The sequence below is a fragment of the Ylistrum balloti genome, unplaced genomic scaffold (assembly GCF_031769215.1).
Source record: "Ylistrum balloti isolate Yb309-2 unplaced genomic scaffold, AGI_CSIRO_Ybal_v1 Utg371668, whole genome shotgun sequence".
Classification (NCBI taxonomy): domain Eukaryota; kingdom Metazoa; phylum Mollusca; class Bivalvia; order Pectinida; family Pectinidae; genus Ylistrum; species Ylistrum balloti.
In genome coordinates, this window is record NW_026782845.1 from 198,721 (window position 1) to 221,548 (window position 22,828).

The window sequence follows — 22,828 nt, forward strand, 5'->3', positions numbered from 1 at the left end:
AAAAGCCGTCGGTAACATTAGTGAAAACTGTCATTGACGTTATATCCTCATTGAAATTGAATCATCTGATAATGATACTTTCTTACTGAAACATTTAGACATATTGAGGATAATCTTCTAACAGGAAAAGTAATCCATCATTGTGTTGTTGAGGTACAAGTGTAATAATTAGTCTTAGACTGGCTCTGACAATACTGATTTGTTCATGCTAAGAAGTAATTGCAAAGAAAACGACAACATATGAACGATCAATTTGTGAAGCTAAGAAGAGAAAATTCTTTATCCCGACGACGAGTAATACGGTTTCAACTTTGTGAATGATTCACTTACTAGGATAGACATTATGAGACAACCAATGAAACTTAATTTTTTGAAGCATTATTTGATCCTATAAGCATATGGTATCTACATTAATTTGGAATCTCCTTTTCGATCTGATCTTACGTGCACTGCTTGCTAAAAGCTGGGAAAGATAAATCAGATATAGGGCGAACGATAAATTGAAGAGAAGCTTACTAGGCGAAGAACTGACACACCCAGATGAGGAATACGTAATCTTTTGACAGACTTGTTCAATATGATGATACAATTCTTATTGTACGAATTTACGATAGGGATTATTTTATTTTTTTTGACATTCTTAATAATAATTTCTTACATTCACTGCCTGAAAAATGAACCTGAAAATTTTAAATATGAAACACACACACACACACCCACTCCCCCCCACCCCCCAATCCAAAAGACACATGTGAATATGAATTACACCTCAATTCAAATTTATAATTAGATACAGAAGAGCCAAATAATGAATTTACTGCATTATACAGCAGTTTCGTCCTTCTGGAACTCGTCAGTGATGCTACATCATACAGCAGTTTCGTCCTTCTGTAACTCGTCAGTGATGCTACATCGTCCTTCTGGAACTCGTCAGTGATGCTGCATCATACAGCAGTTTCGTCCTTCTGTAACTCGTCAGTGATGCTACATCATACAGCAGTTTCGTCCTTCTGGAACTCGTCAGTGATGCTACATCATACAGCTGTTTCGTCCTTCTGTTACTCGTCAGTGATGCTACATCATACAGCAGTTTCGTCCTTCTGGAACTCGTCAGTGATGCTACATACAGCAGTTTCGTCCTTCTGGAACTCGTCAGTGATGCTACATCATACAGCTGTTTCGTCCTTCTGAAACTCGTCATTGATACTTACATCATACAGCTGTTTCGTCCTTCTGGAACTCGTCATTGATACTTACATCATACAGCAGTTTCGTCCTTCTGGAACTCGTCAGTGATGCTGCATCATACAGCAGTTTCGTCCTTCTGGAACTCGTCAGTGATGCTACATCATACAGCAGTTTCGTCCTTCTGGAACTCGTCAGTGATGCTACATCATACAGCAGTTTCGTCCTTCTGTAACTCGTCAGTGATGCTACATCATACAGCTGTTTCGTCCTTTTGTAACTCGTCAGTGCTACATCATACAGCTGTTTCGTCCTTCTGTAACTCGTCAGTGATGCTACATCATACAGCTGTTCCGTCCTTCTGTAACTCGTCAGTGATGCTACATCATACAGCTGTTTCGTCCTTCTGGAACTCGGCATTGATGCTAAGGGCCTAAAGTTCGAAGCCTAGGAGGCGACTAAGGGGAATCCAAAGTGATGAAAAGGAAAGTCAAAATATAGACGGGGCTTCAAGTCCACCAGCTGTGTCTACCACCTGCTATCTTAAACTTTGTACGAAGGTCATGCATGTAAATATAGCCTTTAAATACTTCCGATTAAGATAAAGCAGTGCCAATTAATGAATTCAAACTGTTTCGTCCTTTTACATGTATGACAAGCCAGTACAATATCAAAAGGCCTTTGGCACCGCGGAGGCTATATCAAAACCGACCAAAAGAAATGCCTATATCTAGATTGAGAGATGCACAAGCTTAATAATGCAGTAAATCACGGTAACATGCATATAAGTGTATCTGATAATTTCCAAACAACATCAAATATATGCGTATATTCTGAACCGTGCTATTATTCCGACAATTTGAAACTTGACAAGCAGGTTAAGGCAACCTCGGCAAAAAGTCCACCAGCAATGTCTATCATATACAGTTTCTAAGGTTGTACATAATACACACAAGTCAATAGCACCATTCAATACAATTTTAGAATTAGATACAGTAGATCCAAGCAATGAATCATATAGCTGTTTCATCGAAAAACGCATTAAGGGTTTGTTCGTAAATGGCACTTTCTACAACAGAAAATGAATGATATAACCGTTCATTTGTCCTTTCCCTTATACAGCTATATTTTTGACAGGAACAGTTCCCCTTGTCAACTTTCAGAGTGGAAAAAAACCTAGTTGGTCTGGTCTATTATTCATAAAAGAATCAAATCTGAAACGATACCGAAAGTCAAAACTGTTTTTCGTGATCTTGAAGTTAGGGCCTTGTTAATAATTTAATAATATGTTTTTGTGTATGTAGATAAGATACAGCGTATCTTATAATTTGATCCTTGTTTAGGAACACTATTTGCATTTAATGTATACAAAATGACTAGACATGCTCTTTAAAAAGGATATATCATCCACATTTTCCGAAGACACAGTACGAGCTAATCATTCTGATTGCCACATAAAGATCGGGGCGTTTCTCGTTTGTAATGAAATCCTATACTTCATATGAATCGATGTAAACATTATTATCAAATTGAGATCACCACCGTTTATCTTCGGTACGGTGGACCGAATAGCTACCACAAAAGCGACAAATAAGCCCTTATCACTGCTAGCGTAATTGTTTAAATTTTTCTATATTGAATTTTCCATTTCTGGATAAGAACATTAATACATCCCCAATCTTTCGTATTTACACATCAGAGTTGATTTGATATTCAAGACTTTATTCCCATTATCACGATTTTCGTCCAAAAATCGTCAACTGACGCATAAACTTGTTTCCAAAGATATAGGCTAATAAGAAGTATGGTGCAGTTTTACGTTTGTAAAGTGGTCTCATTGAGAAATATTCTGGTGGGTTTTTTTGTACGATAAAAAAAGCTGGACGTGTTTGGTGCTCGTTTGTATGCCTGTTGGTTCCGTTGTTGTATACTTTGTACTCATTTAAAAATCAGATGCTTTTTTAAAATTTTTTCAGGAATCTTCGCCTAAATCTATATTTTGTTCATATTTTGCTCTAGTTTTATTGAATCTGAGTTTGGTTAATGATTATTTTGACATGGTGGAATTTTAATGTTTTTCTTTTTCTGTCATTAGTTAAAGCCTGGCAGAATTTTTCACACTCATTACAGAAACATTACATCTGGAACGTATGTGAAAGTATTATGGTCGACCTAATCTAATTTCTTTTTTCCCTGTTTAATTTAGATGTGTTTAATGTTCGCAAGGTAAGCTGGTTTTGTGATTATTTATGTTCTTTTTTGAGAATGTCACATTACCTCATTTGTTTTCCCAAGATTTACATTGCTAGTGTTGTCGATTAAGCAGAAACCTACCTTTCTAGCACATGGTCTTATTTCCCTCGTGCCTTGTTAAGGTTATTTAAATCTTGATTTGTTGATATGTTGTCCTCGTGTCATCGATTTTTTAACATGCGAGTTGTTATTTCATGCTGTTTTTATGTAAGCATTGTTCCATTTCGAAATAACTAGATGCAAACAAGAATTAATTTTACATTACATATCAGGAATAATTTACATATTCGGTAATTTCAGACATTACATACCATATATTGATTGTTTTGTAAATGCATGATGAGATAAAATGTTAATCATTCTTTATCCTGGCAAAACCAAGTACTAAATTTTCATTACCGGACGTATGAACAAACAATTTTGTTTGATTTTTTAATATTTTTTTTAACTTAAAGTTGTTAATGTATTCGGCTGAAGAGTATTATCCATCATTACATTGCAACGTAGCATATTGATTACAAGAGTTATGGAAGGCAACATTAAGTACGCTACTTTGATAGTATTATTCTCAGGATTTACCGTAGAAAGAAATTTCATGCGCTTAGCAGAAGATATCTAATGTGATTACAGAATATGTCAGGGGTGCAAGTCATCTTTGAAGACAGATCGTCAGTTAACGTGTCAGCAAATCTGTATTTTGCATCTTCATTTTGGATGATGGCGTGTGTTAAGGAATTTGGAATTAGTTTTATTATTGATATAGTTAAGGTAACGCCCTATTCGTTCGAAGATGTGCTCTTATTTTGAAGATATTCCAAGATAAAAGTCATCAGATAACAAGACAGAAGAAAAACTGTGGGACTCAATATTGCGAGTTATCGAGAATCTTGAGTCGTGAAATTTCAAACTATCCTGAAAGCCTTTCAACAAATTTGTCTCAATCCTTTACACGCATGACTGGGTAAAGGTTATCATGTTTGACCTATATTTGACCTTTTCCTTAGATCAGTATTTGCCTATCACAAAAGTTAAACGAGCGTATCAATATTCGACTTACGTTCGTCGTGTACAAAGTCATAACAGTTAGACCTAAATTCAAAGCTCTCCTTTGGAAAACTTGGTCTTATGTTTCATGTACCATATCAAGGGTCTTCTTGAGGTTATATTTTAATTGGGTTTAGTTTCTTTTGTTATATTGCTAGAAATTGCTATTTCGCTAAATATAATTTTCGATCTAATCTGGCATTATTTTGGTTACGCTTCTGATACTGTTATGTTTCCGAATAATAGTACAGTGATTCTCTGATGATTGATCGTTCGTTTTCATGATCAGCCAAGTTATGTCCATTGATGTAGAGAAGAGGCTTACTGAGGTTTAGAATATCAATACGTCTGTAAGATATGGTTCTCCTTTTGTGCAGTTCCATGAAAATAATACATTAAACATTAGGTTGTGTGTTGACCAAAGAATGGAATACAATGTTATACATTCGTAACACAATTCATCAATCATAATGACATGACATTAATAGTCAAAATCATGAGATGTGCTTAGTGAAACTTATCTTTTAAATGGAATAGATCACATTGCCGAGGATTAGACAGTAATCTCCCACGTGGTAGAAAAAAATCTGCCCTACATTCAGGATAAATCACTAATCTCCGAGAAGGCAAACACATCTCTGTTGTACCCTAAAGTTAGGGAATGATTCCTTTATCTGCCCAACCCAACATAATTCAATAAAACATAGATTAAATCGAATTTATTGATTAAGTGAAAGAGCTTGCTGCACAGGACGTACTTGTTCGAAAAAAAGATTAAGACATTCTATACTGTAGCACTGATACTAGATATTATTGATGCTGTGCGCTTCTTGTATCTTCTACGAAATGATAACACCAGCGTTACCTTAAACTCTTGAATAACCTGAAACGAGGGACTGTATGTGTGAAACGAAGGACGGTATGTCTGAAACTTGGGGTTGGTATTTCTGAAACGAGTTTGAGAATTTCTGAGACGAGGGTCGGTATCTCTGCAACGAGGGTCGGTATCTCTGCAACGAGGGTCGGTATCTCTGAAACAAGAGTCTGTATCACAGAACCGGAGGTCTGTTACTGAAACCAATGTCGCGATGGAAATAAGGACTAGCTATGCAAGAGATCTTAAATGAATTGCACTTTAGGAACATGTGATTCATACGTGTATATAAGCATGTGTTCATGTACCTACCAAAACATGAACAAAAGAAAGCTTCACACGGAGACTCCTGAAAAAGTACAAAGAGGATGGCATTTGAACCGCACGTTCAGCTAAGTAGCAAAATGAACTGATGTATTTTGTAAGTCATTGTATAATGTATATGTGAATGATATCAATTAATAAAATACACTGTATAGGTCAACTGAGACAAAGTCTCATGGTTATCTATTGCAATCTCCTTTTAACCGACATTGTCTGTCGATCGCCGTGCTATCGTAAAACATTTAACATTATTAACTTCTGAATATCCCTTGGACTGATTTCAATAAACTTTTGCAGAAATCTTCCATGGCAACATGGCAAAAGATATACCAAAATTGTAGATTGTATGCCAACGATCTGATGGATAAAAATGACTAAGAACTTAAAAAACGTGCTCAATACTTGAATATGGTAGAATTAATACTTTTAATCGATGGAAGGGTGTACATGAGCTTTATCACAATTGTAACTTTCATGACCCCATAGTCGCAGGGAAGGGGTAAATTTTACTATATCTAAGTTTTTATGATACAAAATCATGCCAATTGTTCCTGTTTGTGATTTCACCATTTAGGCCCCTTTGTCTCTTTTTGTATAAAAATATGGTGTTTCTTCTTTTATTTTGTCTATTTATTTGGTTTTTGTTTCTTTTTCATTGTGCTTGATTGTTTTTCGTTATCTGTCTTTTGGAGGGATATGGTGCGATTTTTGTACATACCAGACTAATTCTTAAGCGTTAAATATCGATAAGAATAAGTGAGATAAACATTCATATACAAAATGACCTTGGTATTACACCATTCATATTGAAAACGAGAGATTAGTGTGCTTAAACGCAAGAAAAAATACGATCATTATTATATTGCAGTGTAATGCAATGCAGTCACACTGATTTTTATATCTACGTAAGATGATTAACATGCACTCCTCCGCGTTCTCACCCTACACTCAAGCATACACACACACACATATATATATATATATATAAAGACTTACCTGTCTATTTTCCTTTGTCTAAGTAACGTGCAGACAGCCTACCACTACGTGCAACTGTTCTTGTGTAAAATGGCCGTCGACTCAGTTCACTAGTAATGATAATGGATGAATATTGATATCAAATTGAAGCTGATTATACTTGAGTATTGTTGCAGAAGTCCTTTGATATTACTCAAAATGCGTTGCTAAATTGTATTTACCTGATAATCATTTGATATGGGTATATTTATATATTAAGAATATAACAAGTTCAGAATAGATCAAGACTCCTTGATGCTGGGAAAGACAAGAAGATTTGGAAGGTTTTGACTGTTAAAGGCACCACGTTAAAGATGAATTCATCAATTTATGCAAATATTTGTTATCAGTGTTATTCTGGCACCAAAGATCAGAACTACTTCCGGAAAGGTGTGTTGCAGGCTACCGCTATTTTCATGCTTATCCTAGCAACATTTGGATTGCTTTTTAATAGTTTGTTCATATACATTTTACTTACACACAATATCGTGAAGACCAGAAACAATATTTACGTCATAACACTTTGTGTCTCAAGTATCATGATCGCAGTTCTTGTGGTTCCGACGCTTGGTGTGTCGTCGTTGGAGGATAAATGGGTGTTTGGAGAAGTTGGGTGTACGTTACATGGCTTTATCATGACAACGTTTGGACTTTTTCAAATATTTGTTCTCACCGCTATGTCGGTCGAAAAATATATCATAGTGGTCAGAAACCATTGGGACTCATTTGTGTCAAAAAAGGGGACCCGCTTCACCACTGGATTGTGTCTGGCGTTGGGGTGTTTACTTGGGAGTTGTCCACTCTTTGGGTGGAACTCTTATAAACTGGAGCTTCAAAAAACGTCATGTTCCATTGACTGGGCCGATAAAAGTAGGAAAGCGCTTTCCTACACGTATCTACTGATTATAATTGGACTTGTGGTTCCTGTTTCGGTGATGCTTTTCTCGTATATAAATATATATTTCCAGGTAAGTAGGTACTCCATGTGTCACAAATACCTGTTTGATACAATTATTGTTCAATTGCGTGATTTAATCTTTATTTTTTAAAATCACATATAATTGCCTGCTATTTTCAACCTTAACTATCATCTTATTCTGAGGCGGAGAAATTACACTCATTTCATGTTTAAAAAGTATTTTATGGCCATGCCAGGAACGAAGAAACGATCATCCTAAGGTAGTAAGGATGACAACCGAAGGCTGCGATTCCGAAAGTCCCCCTTTACACAACCGATGAATGATTATTTTGACTGTTCCACAGGTACAGTTGTACAATGTAGCAACAAAGCAACTTTTAATACCATGATATATCGACGTAGAGAGAAATGTCGTTTGGCATACATAATGACAATATTAATTGAGTAACAAGCAAATTCATGGAATTTATATTCCAAGCTTTCCAAACATATTGTAAGTAAATATTTAGTGTTTATTATATTTAGGAAAGTTAGAGCACAGACACTGACCGACCAATGAAATGAAAGGATACCTAATTAGTATGCATATACATGAACAGATGATGCTGATTGCTAAACTCAGTCTTATGTGCCCTAATATGTATCTGCTGATCAAGTTTCATCTAAATCGGATGATATTTGGGGAAGTTAGAACACGGAAACGAAAGTGTGACAGATAGACGGACGGATAGACAAACCCTAATTAATATTCCTCGTTTCGGTGCGGGGGATAATGAAAGTCAAACTTGGTAATGTAATGATCTGAAATGATATGATAAGAAAAGCATCGCTTTTGTGCTATTGAAATAATATTTTTGCTTTATTAAGATTGGTGAGTCTTATGCCTATATATACAACTTACATATATTATGTTTAGACCATAAAAATATCTTACTGTTTGCATACAAATTTGGTCAATTATAGAGCAAGCTTTAGCATAACTTTTATTAATGATGAAACAGGTTCATATCTCTTGTGCACTTCTTTTCAAGCCAGGAGAAATGTTTTTTATGTCACCGGATCGACAGATCGAGGCGTTTTGTCTGTCTGTTTGACTGTCTGTTCGTTTGGCTTTCATACTTGGAATGTGTGTTGCTTGTGACAAGACCTTTGCAGTGGTATCAATTGTTTTGACCATGTGAACTTGACGTGACGTTTGAAGGTGTATATAGCTGTCGAAGTAAAACTGTCAAATCATTATCACAATGAATACATAAATGTTTCCCAAAGTGTGTATGCAATAGGGCCTATTAGCACATGCCTTATGTTAAAAATATCTTTTGCAGATTAAAGGTCATATATTCAATTTACGCAAGGTGTTACGTAACAGCGGGAAGTGTTATGCAAATATGCTGAAGAGAGAGGTCAAAGTCATCAAAACCATGTTTATTCTTGTTTGTAAGTATTTTCTTAATGGGAATATTCCATGGCACCACTACCTTACTCCCTCTACCCCTCGACCTTTGACCTTCCTATTGTACTAGATAATTCTTCCCAAAATGTCGACATTCACCACTAAACATGCTTATCATTAAGCATTAATTTAAAATTTTCATTAAATCGTCTGAAATACAAAGTTTGACATTTTGGTTATTATTCACATGTTTGATACTTGTGCTATATATTTAGATGTTCATAATATTCACGTTCCTGGTGTTTTCGGCGAAGTAGAAGACACTTATCATGTAGGAACGCATCACAGTCAATCTTCGTTAATTCGAAGTTGGCGGGACGTTGGGAAACTTCGAATTAAACGGGTTTCTTCGATATCACGAGTTTCGACTGTATGTCGTTCTCATTGTTGCATGTTAGTAAAACTGTTTTCTTTGTGTTATAGGTGCCTTCATTGTCTCCTGGGTTCCATACGCCACTATTTCTTTATATGCTATGTTCAACGATATCAGCTTAATGAACCCATTGCTTTATATGTTGCCGACACTGTTCGCGAAAGCTTCTGTCATCTGGAATCCGATCATATATATGTTTATCAATAAGGCATTCAAAAATGCCCTTATGGAAAAAATACCAATATTAAGGAAATGCCGCATATGTAAGCGTTCCAAAATACAGAACGAGCTTTTAAGTAATGAAACCATACCTAGCCCTACATATAGCAAAGATTCCAAATCATATGATCACCGACACACAGTCAGAATGTCAAGTCCAACCCACGTTGCCATCACAATGCTGTAATTTGTCAAGTCTCGTTTGTGCTAAGATCGACTGATAGAACGGATGTCGAATCTAAACTATATGTGTGATTACAATTTGGTAATTTGCCAGGACTCATTTGTATGACCATCAATATATACAGAAAGGAAGTCTCTTCCGAAGTGACTAGTTACGTGCAGATGTTTCGCGTCAAGACCTGCCGAAATGCACTATACACGCGGTAAAGGTATGAATTTCCAGTTAAATATGCCTTTTCACTAGTGTACGGCATCGAAACTCATTCAAACTTCCATCGATAGGCATTGAAACACTAATTCTTACTTATGTAGCTACAGTAAGTCTATGTGGCATCAAGACCTGCCCAAACTACCATCGACAGGTGGTTGAAATGTCACGTCCCAATCTGGTGCTCATCAAGACATCCGGCCTACAGTAAGGACGCCGAGAACTGCACATTCGGTGAAATCAAGCTACATGTACTTATACAGGAATTACCGACATCAACGTTAGGCTTTGTTAAAAATGAAAGTCTGACTTTTGTGGCCAGCAACTTACATTTTATAGTACAGATGTTCTAGTGATTCAGCACTATCCTTAACCATGCATCAGGCTTTACTAATAACTAATCTACTACCATAAAAAAAGTAGTATTGATATATAATATGTAATGTTCTCCCGTTCAATTATGACGTCACACAATCACTCTTAATACTACGTCACAGACATTGTATCTAGACAATTTATTAAGCATCATGAAGAATCAGGAATGAAAACTCTAATGCTTAATTCGCCGTGTTTTACTTTATTTTAATAATAATATATATCAAAATACTATTGATGTGTCAATGTAAATATATGTACTTCTTGTCTTTTAAAGTTGCTGTTGAAATAATATATTCATATGTATAAATACGATTAAAGCATTCTCATTTTATCATTTTATCGTCAACCTCATATAAACATTTCCTAAAAACTTGAACTTGAATGTTTTCTATTTCACATTCCGTTCCATTGGGGATTGAAAGAGTCTATTAATCTACAGTAACTGTATCATAAGGTTATACGTTTGTTCCATTTCACACCTTTACTTTCATTGGTAAAGATCTGATGAACTCTTCATCAACTTATGCTTAATATACGATATAATATGCAAATAATTCATGTTGGCCCATTTCCCTCCACGTAATTCGTGATGCAGGCGAATTGTATTAATAAAGATTTGAATGTTCACTTGTGGGCACTATTTTCGTGGTATTTTGATTTCCACAATAACCAGAAATTTGTACAATATTGTAACTGTTTATTATTCCGTGGAAATGTGGATTCATTGATGATGAGTACCTACAAAACGAAATTAAACTATTTCAAAAATATTTTTATATTTGATACGTTTTGATGCTGTTTATATGTCATGTTGCAACAACTAAATAATGACAGGTAATCAGGCATTTCTTGGTTTCTGTTATTGTTTCATACCGGTTTCTAATAAGTACGTATATTAGACTAAAGCTAAACTTATTCTTGGGTTCTTGTCTCTTCGTACTTGGGCACGATAGCTAAGTCGGTTAGAGCGTTGACCTATGCAGTATCAGTCTGGTTAAAAATAAACAACGTGTACAGACTATTGCTGGAGCAGTTTATATTTTACATTCATAAAACATCAAATCTACTCAATAAAATCATCTTTTTTATACTGGTTTCCGATAAGAACGTACATGTATATTAAGTATATTAAAGTAAGATTAAAAAGGATAAATGCTCAAATAGACTATGGCTATTGCAGTTTATCATGTTCAAACCATAAAACATCAAATCAAAATGATACAAAGGGAAAACATAAACTTGCCAGGAGTGACAAACTAAGAAATACAGTTATGTAAATAAGGTGCAAAAATATTGACTATTTTACAAAATGTCCTTCAGTAAAGCATTATTGAATTGTGGTATTAATTAATAAAGAAGTTAGATCAAAGGATGGTGGACCTTATATATTTTACCACATGTTGACTGATTAATGACAGGTTTTCCGTTTCCGCAGCTCGTCAAGGCGATGTCTCACCGACGAACGATCTGGCGGTGTGAGGGGGTGAACTGCATCTCCCTTCACGGGCGGAGCCGTCTGCCAGGGTGTCCGGGTGTTGTGTAATTTAAAAAGACCCTAGGCCTAATGGCGCATTAACTTGTCAGTGGCATAAATGATGTTAGCCTAGTTGATCCAATTGAATTCAGCCTGTAAGGTTGGATGGGGCAATGGGTTAGAAGGGGCGTACATATATTGATTTGAAATTAACGTAGTCTTAACGTCCATCATGTACTAATAAGATGTGTTTATCTTAACGCTATTCCTTAAACCACTGCATCGGCGTTATCGCACCTACTCTTCGAAGAGAAGAAACAGGATGGAAAGTTCTCACAAGAGCCACCGTTTGATATCCCGTCCGCCTGCCTACGGTTGTAGTTAATGGTTAGATCAGTGGCGGTGTAGTCATGGCTATCCCAACTTGAATTCTTTCCAAACATTCTGACTGTTTATAATTATGTGCGTAATTTGTGCAAATGTGCTGATTAGAAGGGTTAAGAGAGGCTAAAAAAAGATGAGTTACGTTTAAATGGAAAAAAAGTTATGATAGAAAAAGAATCACTACACGGTTGGACTGGGTTAGGTTGTAAACCATTGATTAAAAGTAATAATGTGTTTATTCTAATTGGATAAATGTAGGGAAGAGATAGAAAAAAATTATATATCTATTCTTTCATATACTCTATCATTTACTTTCCTCCCCGAAATTAGAATAAATGATGTTTAGAATGGAGTAAGAGAGGGGGCAGGAAGGATGGGGTCTTAGCCTTATTTGGTGTATGTGTGCCTGATTCTAGAGATATCAATTAAGTATATTACCTTTCTATTAAACCAAGACAACTGTAGTTTGATAAACAGACCTTTTTTATCATTTGAGGTTTATCTCAATTTGCCTCACTTTCGTTAAGTGAGTCCATGTGCCATTTGCCAAAATATTCAAATCGAATAAAGACTGTTTTTATTTTCATCGTACAAAGCAGACTCACTTAGATTCTGATGGAACATACATATAACATAGTCGACAACACAGTCCAACAGATATTTCTAATGAGGGAATTTTGCTGTTGTTATTTTGCATACTTATAATTCGGATAGGAATGTATTTCCATTCAGCGTTAAATGCTTGGGACAGCTTCTGCAGGTTTGACAGCTGATTCTGACGTTTTCTCACGCATTACTCAGGCGCACAAACAGGCTCAATTAGAAAAAAATCAGGTGATTTCAATGACCAGTCTAACACCTGCACATTATTCTGAATTCTGATGTAGGGAAGTTCTGCTGACTTGTGTACCTGTGCCTGCTCCTGTTGGAACATGGCGCCAACGTCATGTCTTCTCAGAATAGTAAAATCACTGGCCTTAAATTGTCATCCCGAGATCTTATTCTGGTTCAAGTGCTATTTACAATGTACTACAACTAGTCTGGTACAATTTCTCTCATCAAAAAAGATGATGACCTTGTTTTATTTAAGCGACTAAACAATTCTTTTAATGGTAATGGAATAAGCGTAAAATTGATAAAAAACATAAGATTTGTTGAGTTCTGAGAAAATATGGAACAAGTATCATTATTATTTTTATGAAATGTAAACTAATATACATTAAGTTGCAGAAATCTTTGTGATTGGGGAGCTCTTCTGTTAATATGGATTTTACACGCCTGAATTATTTAAATTTTTAATGCAAACTATTGTTGCTGTTTTGTTCTATTGCATACACACTATTTTGTTATCACTTATTTCTTGGGATGCACCAAGAAAACAAAAGACCAAAAAGTGAATTACTTTTTCATACAAATTTCGAGTTAGATACAGTAGAGCTGAACATTGAATTAAACTACCTTTCTTTCTCGTTTGATATATGCTTAACCGTGCGACGAATACATCGATAATTTTAAAAACTGACATCTGTTAACTACGTTGCAAATATTTTCAATAATCAATGCTTATCTTAGTTAAGGCTCAATGTTCAGCAAATCATGATTTAATGGAACAACGTGCATTTTTTTACTTAACATTTTTCTCTAATAATCGTATCTTATAAATGATTCTTCACAAATCGCGTGGTTGGTGTGAATTATAGTCATTTATGGATTTTTCTTAACCGCATTGTTGCGATCTGATGATCGATTTTCTTTTTCCCCCGGCATCTACGTCATTAAAAGGTGTTGTCACACCATATAAAGACCTACCTAGTGCAGAGCAGTCTGCTAATAGCTAGTTAGTCGCCGAAACAACTTGAGAGGAGCGATTCTGTTTCAATTTGAATTGTAAAAGCACATTTGGCACTTATCGTGATGCAATTGGGGAAATCTTATATATCTAAGTAATAATAACTCTGTTTCAGATACTTAAAAAAATCAACGTTTCAAGATGAACATATCAACATATACTCCAGAATATTTTGAGTGCAATTTTACGCAATCATTCAATGAAGCATTTAGGAGAGGTATGCTACAGGCAACTGCTATTTTCATGTTGATAGTTGGAATAGTCGGTTCATTATCCAATATCCTTTTTATTTACATCTTGCTGGAACAAAATATACGTAAATCACGGAACAATATCTATGTGATCACTCTTTGCGTTGCTAGTATAATGATTGCAATCATCATTGTCCCTTCACTTGGTATCTCCTCACTGGCAGATGACTGGGTGTTTGGTGAATCAGGATGTGTTCTGCATGGATTTGCCATGACAACATTAGGTCTATTTCAAATCTTCATTTTGACAGTAATGTCATTCGAAAAGTACATCATTATGGCGAAGAAAAGCTTGGAGCGACTTTTATCCAGAACTGGAACAACTTATACTATTATAGCCTGTGTAATACTAGCACTGTTTCTAGGATGCTCTCCACTTCTCGGATGGAGCTCTTATAAGTTGGAGGAACAAAAGACGTCCTGTACTATTGACTGGTCCGACCGCAGTCCGTCGGCTTTGTGTTACACGTTTCTCTTAATGGTGCTGGGACTTGTGCTTCCTGTTGCCATCATGCTTTTCTCGTACATCAATATTTTTCTCGTAGTAAGTATGTTTGCTTTACTTACAAATACACAGACAAAACGTATCTTTTATGTATCTTTTATCGTTATGATAAGAGTATACATGCATTCACGTGATAAACACAACATAGCATATATAATTTATGTATAGATTTTTGTCCGCCTGATTGACTGCTCCGAAATTAAGCCAAATGCTTACCCATAATTTTGTTGGAAAAATAATTGGTAGACTGAAAGAAATATTACAATCTTAATATATATTTCATATTTTTTTGGTGAACTTCTAGAATATAGAATCTTCTAAGTTGTTTATCTATTCTTTCTATTTATTTATGTAGGAAAAGTAAAAAGACATCGCCTGTATAGATAATGAACAATAATTATGCTTCCGTATGCTAGATACTAAAGATATACCTCAGTTCGTGAGTGGCAAAAAACACTTGTACACACGTATATCATAAATTATCAATATACTACATTAAATATGTTAAATGAAATATTTAAATCTCCTTTGCATTATCAAAAATGTTGTAGAATGTCATAATTGTGTATTTTGAAACCTATTTCTGCGCAGCTATTTCGTGCCAGTTCCGAAGACAAATAATTGTCATTGTAATGTTTCAAATGTTCAATTTCCGATGAATGAACAAAATTCGTCTTTATTCCTTGTATTTAATCATCTGACGTGTTAACATATATAATGCAACTTTACAACCCGTGTTGTTAATTTTAGGAAAAAACAAATCTCAACTCAAAAATAAGTCTTTTTTTGTTCAAACCCGATTCACAATTTACCTTTTCCACTTCTTTCACTATTATTTTTCTTTTTACGTTGATAAATGTAAAAATCATAAACAAAGATTGCATTGCATTTTTTTTTTGTTTCTTCTGCAGATACGAACCCACAGGCACAAACTGGGTCAAACATTACGTAACAACGGTAAATGCTACGAAAATATGCTGAAAAGAGAAATAAAGGTGATAAAAACAATGTTTATTCTTGTATGTAAGTATATGTTTTTGTTTATATACATAAAACTAAAACCTACTCCAATTTAGTGCTATAGGTAAAGTATAGTAAATTATTGAAATGGTGTAAATAGCCTTCATACTTCTTCAGAGAAAAAGAAGAAAAAAAATAATAAAAAAAAAACCAACTATAGAAATACTTATAAACTGAAATGTAGGCTCTTATAATTTATCGAGAAGTATGTAGCATTTGGTAGTAGTACCTTTCGAACGTTATTCTCGAGGGAGTAATAACATGCACATGTATTGCTGTGGTGTATCGATTGCTTGTGTTTTAGCTCCTACATGTGTCACTTTGAATATGTATTGTACTTATATTGTACTAATTATCCTCTTTTAACTAAATGGCAATGGTATGCTATATTGATATTTCAATTGGCTGCCATGTTCATGGTACTTTTGGTAATATTTTGCCCTAGTTTCATTGAGTGTAATGAAAATTCTGATTGCACGTCGGTATCATCTTTGTCAGTTTTATCCATATTTTCAAAACAACATTGCTTGAGACTCTTTTTACATATAGACTACAGTTGCATATGTGTAATCTTGGTTATGATTTATTTCTTGGCAAAAAGGCACTACTCTTTGGCTGAATTAGGGTTGAATTTAAGAATGGTAAGCCTAAAGTTGGGAGGTTGAGGGGAATTAGTCATAACATACCACACGGCTAGAGAGGAATTATCTCCGGTACTATCTGTATAGTATAAGACTGTAAAGTCAGAGTTCGAGCGTGGTTAGAATTACGATGACTTTTGCTAACTAAAACATCATTTCGGACTAAAAACATTCCACTAGTTTTATTTTTGTTACATTTGTGACCGTGAAATATATGAATTTCTAAATTTGATAAGCACTTCGATCCTTCCTGATATCTAAGAAATCATAAATGATAGGAAGTTTCTAATTTCCACCTTTTGTAGTTGTGAACAACTACAGCATGTAGATATTCCCAAATAATCCTGTTCAATGTGAATGTTAAATAAGCTGCTATTTTCCATATACATTAAATGTTTGTTTTCTATTTTGGTATTTGCAAATAGTTTTGTAAGCAGTCTTTACCAGATAACAGCATAATGTATTTGGATTACACGAGGCTTAATCCCCATAAAAGTCATTGTCATGTTGGCAAGCGTTAATATCTGACGTCAAAGAACATGCTAATATTTTCCCGCTTTTTTCCCAACTGATTAACAGTATTCATTTTAAGATCGACATTTTCTAGCCTATTTACATTTTCTTTACAAATACAATAAAAAATGCAATCCGTTTTTCTTTTAATGTAATATATCTTTTACTCTTATTACTAAATATATTTTTTACAAAGTAAGTTCATACTTTTTTTCGCAATTTACAAATATATGCTATCTTCTTATTGTGTTTCGTTTCGTCCGGCAGGTGCTTTCATTGTTTCCTGGCTCCCATACTCTGCCATTTCATTGTACGCAGTTTTTGATGACGTCACCATTAATCCCGTTTTGGGTATGCTGCCAGCTCTATTTGCCAAAGCGTCAGTCATCTGGAATCCGATTATATACATGTTCATCAACCAGTCCTACAAGAAAGTGTTAAAGGAGAAGATATCCCTGTATGCTCCGGCGGCTTGTACTAAATGTCAGTGTATATGCCTAAGGAGAGGCGACAACACCGCTGCAGTGGGCGATACAGCGATTGCAGTCAACGGAAGTTTTATAATCGCTTACCATGAATAACACTCTCATTATATAATAGCGACGAAACAGCGGCAGTGGGCGGAAGTTTTATTATCGCTTACCATGAATTACACTCTCATTATATAATAGCGACGAAACAGCGGCAGTGGGCGATACAGCGAAGGCAGTAGACGGAAGTTTTATTATCGCTTACCATGAAGTACACTCTCATTATATAATAGCGACGAAACAGCGGCAGTGGGCGATGTCACAAATACCGTCAACGGAAGTGTCATAATAGATTACCATGAATAACATTTTCATTATATAGAATGTCAACGCACTTTTTTAACAAAATTTCCGTCTGGGATGTTCTATGTTGTATCCTAGTGGAAAATTTATGACTCCCAAGCAACTTGATATGTAAGCATAAATAATACTCACTTAATTTACAGCTCTTATTTCAATAGAAGTTCTACAACGGGTGGCAGCTGGTTATGATCGTTATCTAACACGAGTAATGAACAAACGAGAGTTCGAAAAGGATGATAATCAACTGCCACGAGTTATAGACCTTCTATCTACCATTACCTTTTAATGTAAAAATAGATAAATTGTGTACAACATTGTTTCGCCCCCATTAACACTTTCGCGTAAGAATACATCGTAAGTTGTCTAATTGGTTCACAAAATCGCTATAATTTGGAAGCAAAATACTTATTTATTCAGTAATCTTGTTTGGAAACATCCCGTAACATTAGCTCATTGCAACACGTTACAAAATTACACAAATTGTTAATCTTAAAAAAAGATAATTTGGGACTAGATTTTATTGCGGATAAGAGTAGTGCTTCGTCGCGGGAAAATGTGAATGCAGAAACGATTATGATGACGTGTAATTTTGGGGCTGAGTTTCTAACGCTCTTTGCGGTGTTTCCTTGGGACTCAGCTGTACATTGAAGTTGAAGATCATTTGATACTGAGATATTGTCGGAAATGGGGCGGGGTTCAGCGGTAGGCCTAGTTGACACAGTGACGATAGGGTCAGGGGAAATGTCAAACCTGTATCTTGATTCCGAAACGACATTGCCCGTCTCCAACCTTATATAAAAGATTGAGAAACCAGAACTACTGCATTTACCAATTACTATCCCCTTTCCTACTCCACAGTTTTACTGCATCACCGATCTTGACCGCCGGCAAGAGTGACAGGTCGTCACTGTCAGCCATGTTGATGATGGACAGCACTTGGCGAAAGTAGTTTAGGGTCACAGATCATGGTTGGGTCAAATGTCAATGCCTCGTCCTAACGATTTGGCTGTCACCAATAATACACGTGTGTATTTTGCGTATGAATAAACAATGGATATGGTGTTTAATAAATAGTCTGGACGTAAGATAATATTCGCAGGTTATGGTAGAAACAAAAGTAAAACTTTTCTTTTTAAAAACAATGAACAAAGTTCAACTTGTTACTATAGTCAGTCATAGACGTGTTTACGAGGAATACAAAAGAGTTACATCCATTCATGTTGAGTGACATGTCCATCGATAACGATGTTTCAAAAGTGCAACATTGTAGCCACATGGAAAGGGAAACGTTTGTCATTAGTAGACAGAATAAAACCCAACAACTGAATTCTAGTGTCCACCTTCATAATTTCCAATGATAAATCATCAATGATTTTCATGCAAATATTGCTGTGACCTGCCCTATCGCTTGTTGTAATCGACCTTTAAAAATCAAATCACGAAAATTATTCAGATGAACGGTATGCTTTAAATAGTCTAGACAATGCTTTTTCTGGCGATATAAATTTGGTATTATATTTATGTCATTTATAGATTGCTCTTTTAGAAAGTCGATGTTGATATTAATGTTGCTCCAAGTTCCTCTAACTTGACTAAACGCTAAGTGCATATGAACCCAAAACGTCACTATGATGTTGGTAGTGAAATGTATCAACGAGATCAATTTCTGTTAAGCCTGCACCTGGTAGGACATGATGAAATTAAGGCATGGAATAAGACATGATGTATTTTTAACAATAAAATCTGTGTATAGTTGACATAATTGCAAGTATCCATTTGTTAAATTGAATATGAAACTGTTCTTGATGAGACCAACTCACAAAACGAAGACATTCCCTGAAAAACTGAATAGCGATAAGTCACTGGAAAGAGCTTTTAAATGACGATTTTAACCCAAATTTTCCTGATGCCGGAAGGTTGGTTTGGTTATAAATTTTCAATGCCTGTCATCCACAGTGTTGTCGTTAAAAAACCTCATCTGATTTATTGAACTTTTTCCACGTGAAAGTGTTCATCTCGGCAAAATATCCAGTAACCAGATATAAGTACTCACAAAAGGCAAAATAGGCCCTGTAGCACTACCTGGTGATGAGGACGTGCTGAGAATCATAGGCATTCACACTTATCTTATACGTGGTTCCCAGAAGCCTTTCTCTAAATTGGGGAAATCTTTGTCCATGGGAAACATGTCTAGAAGTATTTATTTCAATACCATGGTGAACATTCAGGCCAAACTAAAATCTGGTTTAGGATTTTTTGATAAATTTTTGGTAATATTCAAAATACTGTACAAGGGATACACAAGTGAATAGCACCATTAAATACAAATTTAGTTAAGATGCAGTAGAGCCAAACAATGAAGTACATCAGCTATTTCATCCTTCTAAGGCTGGTCTTATTTAACTCAATAATTTTAGTAAGACAATGTAAATATGTATCATTTAAGTCAATATTTTTAGTATGACAATGAATTAAACAATGAATTAAAGTACGTCAGCTATTTCATCTTCTAAGGCTGGTCTTATTTAACTCAGTAATTTTAGTACGACAATGTAAATATGTATCATTTAAGTCATTATTTTTAGTGCGACGATGTAAAAATATGCGTTATATCTCCCTAACCACAACTGGTTTGCAATTATGTTATATCATCGCGGTTAGAGTTAAATCATGACTACGATACATGTTTGTACCAAGAAAATGTAAATTAATTATCAAAAACGAATAAATATTGTAATATGTTTTGTATTTCATTATTGTTTCACTTAACCTGATAGGTTACCATGATGTAACAAATTAAATTCGTTAAATTATTGCACATGATCAGGGTTGGGGTTTGAGCATTGCTATCATATTTTGTTTTGTTTTTGTTTTATTATTATTTAATAAATATGAATAGGCTGTATTTGATATTTAATGTTCCTTTCTATTGCACATTTTATCTATTTCTCTCTAACCGCAGTCACATGCAATTATGTAACAAATTTTTTCATCAAACCCTGATCATTTGAAATTATGTAACGAATTGAATTTAATGCATTTTTTTTAATAATCAAGGGTAACGTTTTGAACATGAATACTTTTGGTTCTATCCATCAAAAGGTTAGCTATATTTCATTTTTGTGTTCTTTTTTCTCGCAGATAGATCTTCATTTTCTCAAAAATTACCAATTCGTTACATAATTGGATGTAGTAGCGGTTAATAATTAATGATGTATATGTCACAGATTTGTACCTAGAAATTACAATCTTCTCCTGAAAAGAGAAGAAATTCTGTTATAAATGATTTACTGCAGTATTGTTTTGTCTCATCGCACATGGTAAGGGTTATAATTTTGAGCGTATTTATCATTGTTTTTCATTCGCTAAATGAAAGTAATTCATATTTAATGTTTGATATTGCATTTTGTACCTATCTCTCACTAACTGCAATGACATGCAATTATGTAACGAATCATGATAAAGTGTCACGACACAGTTTTTAAGAAATTAAAAAAAATCTAAAACTTCCATTATTGTGTCGTTTATATAAAATAAAGGCTATTTTGGCTCAGTTCATGATTTTTTACCACTTTACGGAGCGAAAACTTTATTTTGTCGATTTGTCAAAAATGCACCCAGAAATTATGGAGGGTAGCATGTTTCTAGGGTCAAAATGTCGACAAAACAGCATAATTCTGCCAAAAAATACGTCGTTTTAAAGCGAATTCAATACCTTTTCCTGTGGTTTATAACGTATCTTATTTCATATAAGCATATAGAATAGATAACGAGTTAATATAAGAAAGATATGAAATGATACCTACAATTGGTACTTTACGCTTAACAATAACCAGAAAAGTGCAAATAAAAACGCTGAAATATTTTTTCTGCATTCTGTATTATGTCCCAATGGCATGTAAACAAAAGAATTGGTCACATTTCCATATTCTAAATTTTAAAAAATAATGTGTTCTCCTCTCAAGAAATTTGAAAAACGTCTAAAATCGAAATCTGACCACTTTTATTACTATCCTTTGGATGAATATCAGGAATAACTTAACAATAGATTCACACAATTTAAAGCGATATTTTTAGAAACGACCTTATAACATCTTCCATCTTGAAAATGTAACGAAATTATGCAATTATTTTTGTATCGAATATATTCGACCGTGCTCGGACACAGACGCCCAACTAGTATGTTTATTCAAAACAATACCGAATTCGAAAATGATCAGAAGATGAGCGGTATGGATCGAGATCCCGCCGATAGCGGAGAAAACATTAAGTTATATTACATATGTATCGCTATTTGTATTATAATTATAATTCATTGACGCTTAATATGTTTACATGTGAACAAAAGTGTGATATATATCTTTTAATAAAAATTAGAGGGAGATTTTAAGGGAACGTTGGTTTGATTTTTATTGTTCAAATATGTTTTGTAATAATCTAGAAAAGAAAAAGAAGGGGAAAAACAAACAAACAAACAAACAAACAAACAAACAAACAAACAACCCCCCCCAAAAAAAAACAACAACAAAAAAAAAAAAAAAAAATTCCGCGAGCCGGAGTGACACAACCGACCTACGGATAGCTTTTAACTAACTGTGTCTCTCTATAGGTAAATTTGTTTTTAGTTTTTAAAGATTATCATAACAGGTTACAATGACCTTGCAAAGTCGTTTAATTTCACCTTCAGATATGTTGATGAGTCTCGTCTTTAAATAACAAGGCATTTATTGACTACGTCAATCATATGTATCATACAAATCTGGAAAGTTTCGACAGACTATTCTGCATCAACGGCTTATCTCGATCTTCTCCTACAACGAATGAAACATAGACAGCTCTACAATCAGCTGTATGATACACATAATGATTTCAATTTCCCTATTGTCAAATTTCTATCTCTGGACAACAATCTCATTGTGAAATATCTTATT

General features: G+C 34.6%; 2 protein-coding genes across 2 annotated transcripts; both read left to right on the plus strand.

Moving 5' to 3' along the window:
- The first annotated feature begins 7,008 nt into the window (after positions 1–7,008).
- On the plus strand, positions 7,009–9,845 carry LOC132563300 (rhodopsin, GQ-coupled-like). The gene is made up of 3 exons (XM_060228063.1): positions 7,009–7,662; positions 8,939–9,050; positions 9,490–9,845. Exons 1-3 carry the CDS (start codon positions 7,009–7,011, stop codon positions 9,843–9,845), a joined length of 1,122 nt encoding a protein of 373 aa, XP_060084046.1.
- A 4,430-nt stretch (positions 9,846–14,275) lies between these two features.
- Positions 14,276–17,645, plus strand: LOC132563282 (melanopsin-B-like). Its single transcript, XM_060228042.1, has 3 exons — positions 14,276–14,929; positions 15,802–15,913; positions 17,332–17,645. The coding sequence occupies exons 1-3, from the start codon at positions 14,276–14,278 to the stop codon at positions 17,643–17,645; spliced, it is 1,080 nt and encodes a 359-aa protein (XP_060084025.1).
- The last annotated feature ends 5,183 nt before the right edge of the window (positions 17,646–22,828 follow it).

Coding starts and splice junctions, on each gene's coding strand:
- LOC132563300 (XM_060228063.1), top strand. CDS start 7,009: ATGAATTCATCAATTTATGCAAATATTTGTTATCAGTGTTATTCTGGC. Junction 7,663..8,938: donor ATATAAATATATATTTCCAG/GTAAGTAGGTAC, acceptor TATCTTTTGCAG/ATTAAAGGTCATATATTCAA. Junction 9,051..9,489: donor AACCATGTTTATTCTTGTTT/GTAAGTATTTTC, acceptor TTTGTGTTATAG/GTGCCTTCATTGTCTCCTGG.
- LOC132563282 (XM_060228042.1), top strand. CDS start 14,276: ATGAACATATCAACATATACTCCAGAATATTTTGAGTGCAATTTTACG. Junction 14,930..15,801: donor ACATCAATATTTTTCTCGTA/GTAAGTATGTTT, acceptor TTTCTTCTGCAG/ATACGAACCCACAGGCACAA. Junction 15,914..17,331: donor AACAATGTTTATTCTTGTAT/GTAAGTATATGT, acceptor TTCGTCCGGCAG/GTGCTTTCATTGTTTCCTGG.